The 14,595-nt window shown below is 40.7% G+C and overlaps 1 protein-coding gene across 1 annotated transcript; it reads left to right on the top strand.

The window, feature by feature from the left end:
* Positions 1-9,701: 9,701 nt before the first annotated feature.
* LOC113777211 lies at positions 9,702-13,058 on the top strand. The gene is made up of 3 exons (XM_027322247.1): positions 9,702-9,851; positions 10,047-10,329; positions 10,540-13,058. Exons 1-3 carry the CDS (start codon positions 9,702-9,704, stop codon positions 13,056-13,058), a joined length of 2,952 nt encoding a protein of 983 aa, XP_027178048.1.
* Positions 13,059-14,595: the final 1,537 nt, after the last annotated feature.

The following is a 14,595-nucleotide window of genomic DNA, read 5'->3' as shown; positions in this document are numbered from 1 at the left end:
ACTACCAATGGGGTTGAGCTCAGTAGTAACAGTAAAGCCGTTGGATCCTCGTCCAAATGACACCAAATCCAGTTTTCCATGTACATTTCAAGTACCACAGTGAAACAGTAGACAGTCGTGTATAATACAAAAGGGGGTAAGGGCGATCAAGTACACCCTCATTTTAATCAGTTTCAACAGTGCAAATAAGCATTCAAGGCATCCAGTTCAAATAAACAAAGCCACATAGTAACAAGCAAGTGAGTAGTCCACTCACCAAGCAAGCAAGTGGAATTTCGTAAACTTCCGCCCAAAGAGCGTCTTTACTCACCGTCACGCCCTAAAATATTCAAATAAGCACAATAAGCCTCGATTACAAGTCATAAACCAATTCCACATACTACCAAAATAGGGTTCCATAAGAATGTATAAGCACTAGAGTAAACCAGGGAAATCCGGAAATGGAATTAAGCTCTAAATCATAAAAATAGTTTTTGACATCATTTTGCGGTTTTGGCACCATTGGCACTACGATTATCGGATGGAGGTACAAGATACACCGTTTCGAAGCTAAGAGGTAGGGGTACAATGTTGAAGAAGGCTACTCAGTCCAGTTTCTAGTGCAACCAGGTCAAAAATTCAATATACGAAACCAGAACCGCAAAAACAGGTGAACAAACCGCATTTTGGTTCAAACATCATAAGTCAGGCTACCTAAGTCCAAATCAAGTGATTCCAAAGCCCTCCGAAAGCTAAGACACCAGAATACATTTATTCAGAAGGCATCAATAACCAAATCAGAAGCATTCCCAATCAAATTAACCAATTACCAAAGCTGATTACCAAGTTAGGACAGAAACAGGGCTGTAGACACCAAATTTTGAATAATTGGTATGTGGCATCTACTTCATGATTTTTATTTTAGATCGCTTGCATTTAGTTCATTGTTGTGTGTTTTGCATTTCTAGTGGTTATTTTATTTTAGTTTTATTCATTTGGCCCTTTTAATTTGTCTATTCATTTTTATTTTTGTCATTTTAGGTTTTTAATCACTTTTAAGTTTTAGATTTTAGTTTTGAGTTTCTAGTTTTTTTAGTTTTTAAGTTTATAGAGTTTTTAGAAAGAAAAGAAAAATCATTTTAGTCATTTTGTTTTTATTCAATGCTTTCTTGAAAGAAAAATGAAAATGCAAAATCATAAAAAGGAGAAAAAAAAAAGAAATTAAAGGAAAAGAGGAAAAGAAGAAAAATTCGAAGAAAAATAGGTTTTAGATGGATTGGAAAAATGAAAAAAAGAGGAAAAAGAAAAGAAAAAAAAAGGGAAAAATTGTTCACAAAAATATGTTTATTTCTTTAAATTCAATCTTTAGGCACTTTAGTTATTTTATTAAGTTATTTTGAGAAAAAGGAAATGATGAAAAATGAAAAATTGAAAAATTAAAAAAGGCCATTTTTGTTTAGTTTTTTGTTTAAAATTATTTTTTGTTTTGTTATTATTATTATTACCTGGTTTGTGTAATTTTGTTATTGTTTTTTACTTTATTTTACCATTTCATCTTTTAAAAAAAAAAAAGAAAAAAAAAAAAAAAAAAAAAAGAAAAAAAAAGGAACGCTTGCGGCAGGCAGGCTGCATTCTTTTTTTGCAGCTTGCCAAGGACACTTCGTACGTGCCATTGAAGGGCAGGATGAAGGCAGAGGCTGGCCTTCATCCTGACCATTCAGTGTAGGGTTTAAGGGCCTTGGAGTTCCATATAAAAGCAGAAAGAAAACATCAGCCGCGGAGGAGTTTTTTTTGGAGAGCGTTAACGAGCTAAGAGAGAACCGAGTAAGAACGGCTAAAAGAAAAACTGAGAGCTGAGAGATTGAGAGCGGGGACAGCGAGAGAAAAACTGAAAGAGAAAGCTGGGGTTAGGGGGTGGAGGAAGAAAGAGGGCTTAGAAGATCCGAAGAAAGCAAGAGGGGAGAGTCGAGGGGGATAGAGAGGTTTCGGAAAACCTGAAGAGAGAAATCGACGGGCAAGGAGGTGAAGAGCAGCAAAAAATTCGACCTTCCAGCCTGCATTTTTCCAGCGAACGACAGAAGACTCTGAGCTCCCAAAATTTGGATTCCTACATCTCAACTTCATAGGCTACAAAGGTAATCCTTTTCTGGCTTCATATCTCCCAACAAGCTCAGTAGTTTGTATGTTTTTCCTTTTCCATTAGACTTCATAAATTTTCAGTTTTGGTCCGCAAGTTTCACGGTAGAGAGTTGCAGGTTTGGACATTGTTTTGATATGATGAGTTTATATTGACATTCTGGGTTTGTGGTCGGAGGTTGGGTTTGAAGATTTTGGAGTTTGTTTGTCGTGAGAATCAGTTTTGTTTGGGTAGTTATCGATCATGCCTGTTTTGTCTTGGGCTAGTTCTTCATTTTGTTCTAACGCTAAAGGGGCCGAAGAGTTGGAATTTCTGGAATAGATTTTTACATGTGGAAGTGTTGCATATTGTTTTCTTGTTAGAAGCCTAAAAATTCATGATGTTGATTGTTGGGATGTGGTTCAATAATGGTAAAGATTTGTGATTTGGGTTGAAGATAAAAAATGAATGAAAAGTCTTGCGGCAATCTAAGGTTGGCCGTTAACTGATTTTGTATGAAGGTTGGCCGTGAACTTACCTGTCCTCATTTAAAACTCTGGTTCATTGGCTTTGTTTTCTGGTTTGTTTGGGTCAATTTTTAGCATGAATGTGAGTTATTTCTGAAGTGCTTTGAATCTGAAGTTTGATTCACAGTTGAACGGCAAACAGATTTTCATTTTGGTTGATAATTTCTGGGTAGCTAAGCTTTCTGAAATGGCTGACTTTCCTCTTTGGTTTAATGCACGTAAGTTATGTGTTTGGTTGGAGTTGAAGATGCAATATACGTGCGTGTTTGGGAAGGCTTGAAAACCTTAAATTAGAACCAAATGTTTGCTGAAATTAACCATTGAACCAGTCTTGCGCACATATGCTTTAGATTTTTGGCATGGCTTTCCGTTTAATTTTTGTTGTTCTTGATTGGCTTGTTTGTGTAGTCATTTGCTTAGTGTAAAGTTGCAAACCTGGATTTGAAAGTATTTAATCAAAGCTGTGTGTATTTGGGTTCAATAAGGTTTGAAAGAAACGTTTGATTCTTTATTGGAAAACATATGAGCAAGTGGCCGAAATTTCTGTGGCATTCTTATGGCTGTCCAATGAATTTTCGCGCTTAAGCTGCATGCTTAATCTTATGTAGAAGGGAAGGAAGGGGAGTTTAGGTGTTGAGTTTGTACATTTGCATCCTTAAAACGCTTGAGCTATGGTCGAATGTTTGCTGAGAATAAGTAAGTCAAAACTGCCGAACTTTCTGTCCTAGAATTTTCCAGCCGTGACACATGAAGTTTCCCTTATTTGTTCCTTTGCTGCATTTTTCATCTAGCCATGAGTTTGCATTTGTAGTTCCCTTGCTGCATTTCTCAGCCTAGCCATGAGCTTGCATTAGTTGTTCCTTTGCTGCATTTTTCATCTAGCCATGAGTTGACACATGTTGTTCCCTGGCTACAATTCTCCAGTTTAGCCATGAACTTTCATCTTGGATTCTTTGCTGCATTTCTCATAAACCCATGAGCTTGGTGAGCTTTATATGTGTGAAGTTCATGTGAATGGAGTTGCGACATAACAACAGAAATTTTGCCGTAGATGGTTTTCTTTCTTTTGCTGCAGTTCATCTCCATAACTTGCTGTTTTCTTAGCTTCTTGCAACAACACATAAGTTGGTTTTGCCCATTTCCTTTTTGCTAGCTAAATCTATTGTAGAAAAGGGTAGTGTTTGATTGGTTTTGAAGATGTACGTTTGGCTCTAAATAGTTTGAACAACGTTTAAACATTGCTGGAATTTTGATGAGGTTAGGAACATTGAATCTTCTTGGCATAAAATTTCCTAGCACTTGCATGTTTGTTCCTGCTATGTTTTGGTTTGTTTGGGGGAACCAAGTTGGGTGTTATGTTGTTTGACTCAAGGTGGGGATGTTGCTAGATAAAACTTGTCCAAACTTGGCTTTAGTTTTTGCCAAAATCTGTTTGAAAAAAAATGCAAATGCAGCAATCTTTGAGTTGGTTTTGTAACAAAAGTGCAGCAGTTTTTTTTTTGATTTTGTAAACTTGCAAGAAATTACTTTGATTAAGTATTGTTTAAGCATGCTTTAATTGGAGTTAGTTTAATGCTTTGCTAGCTAAAGATTCATAGATGAATTTGCGGATGAGCTAGCTTAGCCTACCAAGATTTTCTTGTTACTGCCGAAATTTCCTTGTTGTTTGCCGAAAGTTTCTTGTTTGTTGCAGAAAATTTTGTTCTTTACGTATGCATGCATGCCAATATTTCTAAATGTAGCACTTTGCCCCCTCAAGTTTCCCCTTATGCCACTATGGCCCAAGTAATTGGAACATTTAATCAATTTGATCCCTCTAAGTTTCTCTTTGTGCCACAATAGCCCAAGCATGTTTTAGTATCTTGTAATTAAGTCCTAAAATCATTGCAACTTCAATCATTGTTTGACTCTTTCTTTATTTTTGGAATCTTTGAAGTGCTTAAACGATTTATTAGATTCAAATGTTTGAGTAATGCTTGTTTTTGGGGTTTTTAGTAGATGTTATGCTTGGAGATTGGATGATCATGCCTTTATTTTGGGCTTTAATTAGTTTTTTGATATTCATTGAGTTGCAATTGATGGAAGATTCATGTTGAGATGGTTTAGGTGATCGGTTGGTCTAATTTGTTTTTTTTTATTTATTATTTTTTTTATTTTATTTGATCATTTCTAAGTTGCAAAGTGAGGACGGATTCGATGTTTGATGGATTCCGAGTGTCATATTTATCTTTTATCATTATATTGGTGCATTAATCCTTTCCTTTGAATGGTTTTAGCCCAAATTAGCTTCTTCTTTAGTGACCATAGCCCAAGTTGAGTCTCGTTCACCTTACTAGCATTACACACGGGGGAGGTACAATTTCTTTTTTATCTTTTTTTGTTTCTCCTATGTGCTCTTATGTGTTATGTGAATATGCCTGTCTACTTCGCTTTCCTTGCCTCCTTGCATGCATTTACTTGCTTTTACTTTTATTTAAGTTTTATGGGGTATGTGTACACCTCTTGGCTTGTAATAGATAGGGCTCGAAGAGCATTTGGTCCATTTTCCCTTCCCCTTTATGCTTTTATGGGGTATGTGTACACCTCTTGGCTTGTAATAGATAGTGCTCGTAGAGCATCTGGTCCATTTCCCCTTCCCCTTGGTTGCTTGCTTTTGTTGTTACATGTTAAATTGCTTTAGTAGGCTCTTGCATCTAGTCGAGCATGCTAAGTGCTACGTGCTACGTGTTTACGAGCGTTTTGGCATGTCTACTTGCTTTCATAACCATGAATGAATGGAATGGATGAATGTACGTCACCACACTAGCCTAATGCTAGTTGTGGCTCATTTTTTTATTAGGAATTCATAGAAAGGGCTAGTCCAACGCTAGACCCAATAGGATTTTTCCTTTATTTTTTCATTAATGCATTATTTGCCTGTTCACTACATATCACGCATTTTCCTTAGTTTTATCATTTGGCATGATCCTCGACCCCCTTCTCCCCTCACTTTAGGTTTTGCATCCCATACTAGCTATAGGGTTCATTTTGCTTGAGTGTCCCCTTCCGATAAGGGAAACGAGCGAGTGTGGATACTCGATAGCCTTAGCACGCTAGTTTCGCCTTCTAATCAAAGGGAAAATCAAGTCACGATTTAGGTCTCCCCGTACCCAATATGCATGAATTCCCTAGGCTCATGCATTCTCAATCCACTCTATCATTACACTTTCACTTTTGTCTCATTTGCACACATGCACCTTTTTATCACCTTCACTTGCACATGAACACTTTTTTGTCTCCACTTGCAGACGAACCCTTTTATCTTCACTCGCACACGAACATTTTTATCTTCACTCGCACACGAGTACTTTCATCTACATTTGCACACCTTCACTCTTATCTTATTACTTTTATCATTTTTCTCACTTCATACAAACTCACACTTTCACATGGCATGCATTCCACTCATTTTTCACGTCATTTAGGTTTAGGTGTGACCTCTCCAAAAGGATCATTATTGGGCTTCACAATTAATGTGATTGGCACCACTCAACCTTTGAAGAGAAATTTCCCCCAATCCCCCTAGGTCTAGGTTTTTGCATTCATATAGACATATCCAATACGTGATACATACCTTGGGTAGAAAATTTAGGAAAAATTGGTTCAAGTCACGCAACTAGCCTTGGCTAGGTCGAAGGGGTGCCTTGGATTTTTATCCTTGCCTTCCCTTTCGTCAAATGTGACCCCCGATCCCTCTTTTGGTTACGTAGACCCAAAAGTTCTTAAAAAGGGTTTATTTACTTTTTTATTCAAAAACAAAAAATCATTTTTGGGTGACTTGGTACACCCTAACTCTATACCAAGTGGCGACTCCATTTTTGATACAAAAAACCCTTTTGAACTTCACTTGGCCAAATCGTCGCATTCTAAGTCCCATGGCCTTTTACTTTTCATTTTGCACACGTTCACACATTGCACACCACACACCACACAATTCAACTCGAATCGAAAAGTGGGGCGCGACAGTTGGCGACTCCACTGGGGACTTCCTAAGTGGGTCCGAGCATTTGATTTGGCCATTCTTTTCCCTTTTCTACCCTTTTTATGCATAGCGTTTGGATATTAGGATTGCATTTTTCATTTTTAGGACCGTTTTGTCTTATGTACGTAATCAAACCAATCCCTCGACTCATGAATGTATGTTTGAATGAATGTTTACTTATTATCTCGCGCTTGCATTGCATTTGGGGGGGTGTGTGTCACCCTTAGAGCTTCGCGTGGGTTCTTGATCCCTCCCCTCCAAAACGTGCACTATCATACGCGCATACGCTTTACTATTCATCCCCCTTTATTTTTCTTTTAGTGGCTTGTCACGCCACTCCACCCTTTTAGGATTAGGAGACCCACTTGGACGTGTGATCGTGTCACGACGTGCGCGTAGCACGATCCAATGGGTCACTCAATCTTCCGCTTTAAACTTTGGGTTAATAACCTTTAGTTTTTAGTCGAAGGTTGAGGATTTTTATAGATTCACTCAAACATGCAGCCGTAACACGACGTGTGCGTAGCGGTGTTTGGGGAATCGCTCGAGCCACCGACAAAGGGCCTTGGGAGTGATGACCCTTGGCCACGAGTCTGAAGGCTTGGGGACCTGAGCTTATCGAGTTAGATGCATTAGTGAACCCCAACCGTATGCATCCATATAGTTCACCTAGGGTAGAGTCGGCCTTACCCTATTAGAGACACCACTCACGAGGGGAGGGATCCCACCCTTCTCCTTATTTATTTTTCCTGCTTTTTATGTCATTTAACTGTCTAACGTGTTATGTGTTAAACTAACTTTCTTTGTTTTTTGCCTTTGCATTCACAAACATTAGGAAATAAGGGGTCTGGCATGACCTTCTTTTAGAGCCTACCCTTATAGATAGCTGTTACATGTTTAACAATTATGGTATATTTTGTTCATAAACTAATAATGCCATACCATTTTAGGCCTACCCTGGCAGATAAAGGGTTCTTTAGGTCACGTCTTATTGCATATTTTACCGCTTTAATAAATGGCATCATGCATAAGCCCTAGAAAGGGAATGCCATTTAGGGGATCCCATTTTTAGGATTAGCCCACCTTGATCCTCCCGTGGGTACATAACCCTTTAAGGGAGTTCACGTTTAAATTTTTGCCAAAACCTGACAAGTGGGACCTGTAGGTAAGGTATTTGACTCCGGTTTTGGTTTATAGATGGAAAGTCCTCGCCGAGTGCAACAGATGTTAGTAGTGCCGCCGGAGGTACAAAGATGGCCCACATTACTCTCACCCAACGAGGTTAACCAAATAGCCGATCGCTTAGGACACATCGGGGATTTCAAGGACATTAAGTCCGATGGATATTTGGTAGAAGCTTTGGTGCATCTATGGGACCCCACTTGTTCTTCTTTTAGAGTTGGAAAAAGGGAGATGACCATAACGATTGAGGAAGTCGCCGGATTTCTCAATTTGCCGATTCAAGGAACTGCCGTGGTATTGCCGCTAGTATCTAACAAAGTTGAATTTTGCCGTTTCACTGGGTTAAAGGAATCAGTACTACAAGGGGCAGACCAAAATATAGAGGCGAAGTTCTTATTTGATCGATTTGCGCTAAGAGATGGTTTTGAGAGGCATCGAGGGGACTTCTCGTTTACTTCCAAGGAAGCGTGGGATCGAAAGAGAGTCTGGGTATACGGTTTAGTCATGACGGGAACCTACTTTTTTCCTAGGAAAGACAAAAAGATAGCCTTCAAGCTCACTAGAATCCTGTATGACTTGTTTCTCGGAATTAATGGTAGGCCGTGTTCCATTATTCCTACCATTTTGGCCGACATCTTCATAGCTTGCACTACCTGTCAGAAAGGGAAAAAGTTCTTTTGTGGTTCAAATTTGATCTTACATATATGGGGAATGGAGCATTTCATGAGGCGACCGGCTATTTCATCGAGTCTACCAATGTTCGCATACAACTGGATAACCACACATCACAAGAGGATTAACAGAGACAGTTTGCCGCGTAATGCAGCTGAGTTTGTGGATTTCTTGAAGAACCTGACCGATCAAAATATTAGATGGGTGTTGGATTGGACCGATTGTACCAAACCTGTTCTTCGCACTCAGGCATCCGAATTCATTCTCCTACTAGGTACTCAAGGGATTACCGCGTACGTCCCAAAAAGGTTTCTCAGACAATTAGGGCGTACTCAAGAAATACCACCCGTGTTTGACATGAGCGAAGTCACCATTATTTTTAACTGGGGAATGTGCCCAAATCAAATCCCTATGAAAGATCGGATTATTGACGCCTGGGTGACGTTGTCTGATGACGTAAGTTTTAGATACATCCCGGAACTCCAGCAAAAGGGGTTGAAGACTCCCCAATACGAAGACTGGGTAACAAAATTTGCTACATCAGGGCAATTAGACGGACCAGTTGAGGAGATCGAAAGGCTGAAGGCCATAATTGAGTTGAAAGACAGGGAGGTTTTGCAGTTAAAGCAATCCGTTGAAGTACACAAGGGAAAAGCAGAGGAAAACAAGAGGCTATATGAAGAGGAGCGAGAAAGGCGACAAGAGATGAAGCGGAAATGTGGGGAATTATATGATCAAGCCGAGCGTGTCAAGAGGCCATATGCTAGAGAGACTAAAGACTCTGTATTAGATAGACTCAAAAACTTTGGTGATCTTGTACGGAATCGTCTTCGTGATATGATGTAAATATTGGCAATTTTCTTTCAATGAAAGCGATTTCTCTTTTGCACTTATTCAGAATTGTTGTCAAAAACAGGTTTGTGTTACGGGTCCCATTTCGAAGGTGTTGCATCATACTAGGCCTACCCTTGGCACAAAAAGGGTCTCCCCAATAGGACATGCATCCGAATTGTTTGGATATTTACTAACTCTTGTTTTTTTTTCTTTTCTTTTTCTTTATTTTACTTTGGTAAAAAGCTAAACGAGGGCTAAAATCTAAAGGCACTTCCTTTCCAAATTCTCAGGTAGAATTTTAAACATAGCTTCTCGACGAAGCCCCATTATAACGCGATCCCGAAGTAAGGCCCAAAGGAATCGTGTAGACATGAGTACCCAGCAAGAGTCATCGGAAAAGACCGTTGCAACGACCCAGCCGGAGATTGCAAGTCCCGGGGTTCAGTTGACCGAATTGCTCACTAAATTTGGGGAGATGGCATCTGAAATGGCCGCCCAAAAGAAACTGATCGATGAGCTCGTTAGTAGCGGAGTGCAACCCGAGTCTCCGCCCATCAAACAAACACAATCCGAACCATTTGTTATTCCGCCAATTCAAACCACGTTACCATTTGTTATTCCTCCAATTCAAACCACGTTTGAGGGAACTTTCAACCCGCAATATGCTTATACTCAAAATCCTCCTTTCTATCCCCCTTATGGGCAAGGATTCCAGCCTCAGGGTGATCCAAACATGCATGTAAATCCACCGACTTTTTTCCAAACTACCGCAGAGCCCGTTGTGCCGGAGCACGTTTTTCAAAACAAGCCAGAAATGGGAGAGTCATCTGCCCCGGTTGATCTAAAGTTGCTTAAGCGATTGGATCGTTTCGATGAATTCATCCGCAAGAGCCAAGGTTTAAGCAAGCAAGGGGTGCTGGACTACGATGATTTGTGCCTATTTCCAAACGTACAACTGTCGGTGGGGTTCAAGACCCCGAAGTTCAACAAATATGATGGTACCAGCAACCCTAAAACGCACCTGCGCTTGTTTGCTAACAAGTTGGGCAAGCCAGTGGATGACGAGAATTTGCCGTTGAGATTATTTCCAGAAAGCTTAGAAGGGGATGCTCTCGATTGGTACTCCAACCTAAAGCCAGAGGAAGTGAAGACCTGGCTCGATCTGTCCAATGCCTTCATTCGACAATATGAGTATAACTGTGAGCTAGCGCCAACCCGGACTACTCTGGAAGGAACGAAAAGGAAGCCTTCTGAGGACCACAAGACCTATGCTAAGAGGTGGAGAAAGGTAGCTGCTAAGGTCGAGCCACCAATGACCGAGGATGAAATCATACGTACTTTCATAAAGGCCCATGATCCGCCGTACTTCGAAGAGATTTTCCGTATGACCGGATGTTCGTTTGCTGCAATTGTAAATAAACTTGAAGAATTTGACGACTTTGTAAGAGCTGGGAAAATTGTTAATGTATCTGCCCTGAAATCGCAAGTAGAAGCTTTGCAAGGGCGAGGAAGCAGTGAAAAGAAACCACCATTCAAAAAGAAAGAAGGAGATACAACCTTTGTTTGGAACCACAACCTTTCACCCCGACCCCGATGCCAACACAACCCAACCTACCAACAACCTTACCCTTACTACTATTCAAGCCCAAACCATGTATATACTACCAATATCCACCACCCTCGACCTCGCCCAAACTATACTAACCCACCTTCAGCCCCTTTCCAAATTTCCCAACCAAATCCACCCCAAAACCGACTTCGTCCACCATATAACCCAAGATTTCCTCCTCCAAATAGACCTGTTTACAATCATCCTCAACCTCATGAACCTTACAACCGACCCCCAAGCCGTACTTTTACCAATTTAGGTAGGCCTTTAGACCAACTGTACGACCAGTTAAAGGCCTCCGGAAAAATTGGTACAGTACCACCTCCTACCTATCCGTATGGCATGCCCGCTTGGTATAACCCGCAAGCTGTTTGCGCATATCATTCAGGGGCACCTGGGCATGCAACTTTGGATTGTAAGGCGCTAAAGCATAAAGTTCAGGATATGGTTGAGTCTGGAGAAATCGTGATCAGAAAGAGGGAGCCGCAAGGGCCAAACGTAAATCAAAACCCCTTGCCAGAGCACGTTGGGGTTATTATGGACGATGCGGAGTACGAGGAACAAATTAAGAAATTGGCAATAGAAGCTGAAGTGTTTGGGGTCACGGACCGACCGTTTGTCATAGAGTTGCCATTCGAAGAAGATAACAAGCCTTTTGTCTTAGATCTCACGCCAGCGGAGAATGAAGCTTTGGAACCAGTAGTCATCGAATTCCCGAAGCAGGAGCCCGTATTAAGTCTGCAACAAGTGCCGTGGAATTACGATGAGCCTAGCGTACAGATCGGGGAAAATTCAACTGCAAAGAAGGAAGTGTCAGTAGTTACTAGATCGGGGAAAACTGTAAATCCATTTGAGACTACTACTCCAATTCAAGCCAATAGTTCTGAGCCACCCCTCAAACCAACAATTACCGAGAAAGAAGCCGTGGATTTCCTTAAACGATTCCAGAGAAGTGAATACAACATAGTGGAAAAGCTAAGCAAATCACCTGCCCAGATAACCATGTTGGACCTACTTTTCTCCTCGGACGTGCATAGGGATGCATTGATCGATGTATTAACAAGAGCTCAAATTCCGAGAGACATTTCTGTTGATAATTTTTCAAACGTGGTGGGGAGTGTATTATTCAAGAAGCAAATTGCTTTTTCTGATGATGAATTGCCGACGGAGGGCATTGGACATAATAAGGCGTTGTACATAACAGTGAGGTGCAACGGAAAAATGCTGCCTAAGGTGTTAATCGATAATGGATCCGCACTGAATATCTGTCCGTGGAGTACCTTAGAGAAACTAGGATTGCAAGACGTCAAGCTGAGGCCTTCAGGGACTATCGTTCGAGGGTTTGATGGAGCTCAAAGGGAGCCGATAGGAGAGGCAGATTTAGTAATCGAGATGGGGCCCGCCCAGTTTCAAATAACTTGCCAAGTCATGAACTTCCCGAGCATTTATAATATCTTGCTTGGAAGACCATGGATTCACAAGTCTGGGGCCGTGCCGTCTTCGTTGCATCAATTACTCAAGTTCGTGGTAAATGACAAGCTAATCACTATCTTTGCTGAAGAGGACTGCCTGGTGATCACCGATTCTGGAGTTAAAGAGGAGGGTAGTCAAAGTGTTACCATGTCCCCTCACAGCACATCCGATATAGTCTCCGTAAGTTGGATAACCACGGAGGAACAAACTCCCTCAAAAGCCAGTGTAATGATGGCCAGAGAAATGATTCGTGGAGGATACAAATTCGACAAGGGTTTGGGGCGTGAACTGCAAGGGATCCTGAAGCCAGTGAAGATAGTAGAAAAGAGAGATACCTTCGGTTTGGGTTTCAGACCAACCGCCAAGGATTTCAAGGAGATGAAAGAGCGTAAAAGAGCAGAAAAGGAGGGCCGGCAAAGGGCTTTCGATATTCCACCACTGTGGTATACTTTTCCCCGGCCAACTGAAATAATCACATCAGAGGGTAATTCAACTGAAGAAATCGAGAATAGTTTGTCCCAGTTGTTCGTTGGGGCAATATTTGAAGACAATTTCCTGAGCGAGGCCGAATTTCCTGACATCCCTGAGGGGTCTATTTCTAATTGGACTGCCGAGGTCCTGCCTATTCAGAAGGAGTTTCGGTAAATCTAGGGGGTTTATCATTCATGTGAATTCATGAAAATACCTTTGCATCTGTAAATAGTCAATGAAAACAATTTTCCTTTTAACTAACGTTTGTGCATGTAAATATTGTTAAGCTTTCGTTTCAATTTGCTTTCAATCAAAGGTCTTTATAAAAATGCACAAGTTGTTCTTGTCATTGTTGTGTTGTTTATTCGATTGTTTATATTCATATTGCTTGATTCATTTGTTTGTTGTATGCTTATTTACTTATTATCCCACATTCGTTAATTCTTTCAGATGGCCAAAAATAAAATTATTTGACCCTTTGGATATCACAGTTCTGGAATACGATAATGGCAATCTCTATATCACTCACGACTTGGAGGTCTGTGAATCTGAACTCCAAAGCGAGAGTGATAATGAGGAAGTATTCGATTCTTTTGCAAAGGACTTTGAACAATATGAGGAAAAACCGAAACCGAACCTGGAAGAAACAGAAAAGGTTAACATTGGAACTGAGGATGAAGTTAAGGAGGTGCAGATTAGTATTCATTTGAATAAGAGCCAGAAAAAGGAGATGCTTGAGTTCTTGACTATGTTCCAGGATGTATTTGCGTGGTCCTATGATGATATGACTGGTATTTCAACTGACGTGGTAGTGCACAGGTTACCCACAGACCCTTCTTTTCCACCCGTAAAACAAAAACCCAGAAAATTCAAACCAGATATGAGCCTCAAAATAAAAGAGCAAATTGAAAAACAACTCAAAACCAACATTATCATTGTTTCCCATTACCCAATTTGGCTTTCAAACCCAGTCCCTGTTCCAAAAAAGAGTGGAGAGGTGAGAGTTTGTGTTGACTATAGAGACCTTAATAAAGCCAGTCCTAAAGATGATTTCCCTCTACCAAATATTCACATTCTTTTAGACAATACTGCCGGACATGAGATTGAATCCTTTTGCGATTGTTTTGCTGGTTACCACCAAATTTTGATGGCAGAAGAGGATAGGGAGAAGACTGCTTTCATTACCCCTTGGGGTACCTTTTGCTACCGAGTCATGCCCTTCGGTTTAAAGAATGCTGGAGCGACGTATCAGAGGACCATGACAACCCTATTTCATGATATGATCCACCGGGAGATGGAGGTCTACGTGGATGACATCATAATCAAGTCTAAAAGGACGGAGGACCACTTGGATGATTTGAGAAAGTTATTTGAAAGGCTGCGAAAATACAATTTGAAGTTAAATCCTGCGAAATGCGCCTTTGGGGCACCAGCTGGTAAATTGTTGGGTTTCATCGTGAGCAAGAGAGGCATAGAGATAGATCCAGCAAAAATCAAAGCGATTCGAGATATGCCAGTGCCAAAGACTCAGAAAGACGTGAAAAGCTTCTTAGGAAAGATCAACTTTATTGGGAGGTTCATTGCCCAATTAACGGCCACATGTGAGCCGTTGTTCAAATTATTAAGAAAGAATGTGCCGTTGTACTGGAATGAGGAGTGTCAACAGGCTTTCGACAAGATTAAAGATTATTTGCTGCAGCCTCCGGTCCTG

The sequence above is a fragment of the Coffea eugenioides genome, chromosome 7, assembly GCF_003713205.1.
Source record: "Coffea eugenioides isolate CCC68of chromosome 7, Ceug_1.0, whole genome shotgun sequence".
NCBI classification, from domain to species: Eukaryota; Viridiplantae; Streptophyta; class Magnoliopsida; order Gentianales; family Rubiaceae; genus Coffea; species Coffea eugenioides.
The sequence above is the reverse complement of the archived record's forward strand: the minus strand, read 5'-3'. Positions and strand labels throughout refer to the sequence as shown.

Coding starts and splice junctions, on each gene's coding strand:
- LOC113777211 (XM_027322247.1), top strand. CDS start 9,702: ATGAGTACCCAGCAAGAGTCATCGGAAAAGACCGTTGCAACGACCCAG. Junction 9,852..10,046: donor AGAAACTGATCGATGAGCTC/GTTAGTAGCGGA, acceptor CAAGGATTCCAG/CCTCAGGGTGATCCAAACAT. Junction 10,330..10,539: donor GAAGTTCAACAAATATGATG/GTACCAGCAACC, acceptor ACTGTGAGCTAG/CGCCAACCCGGACTACTCTG.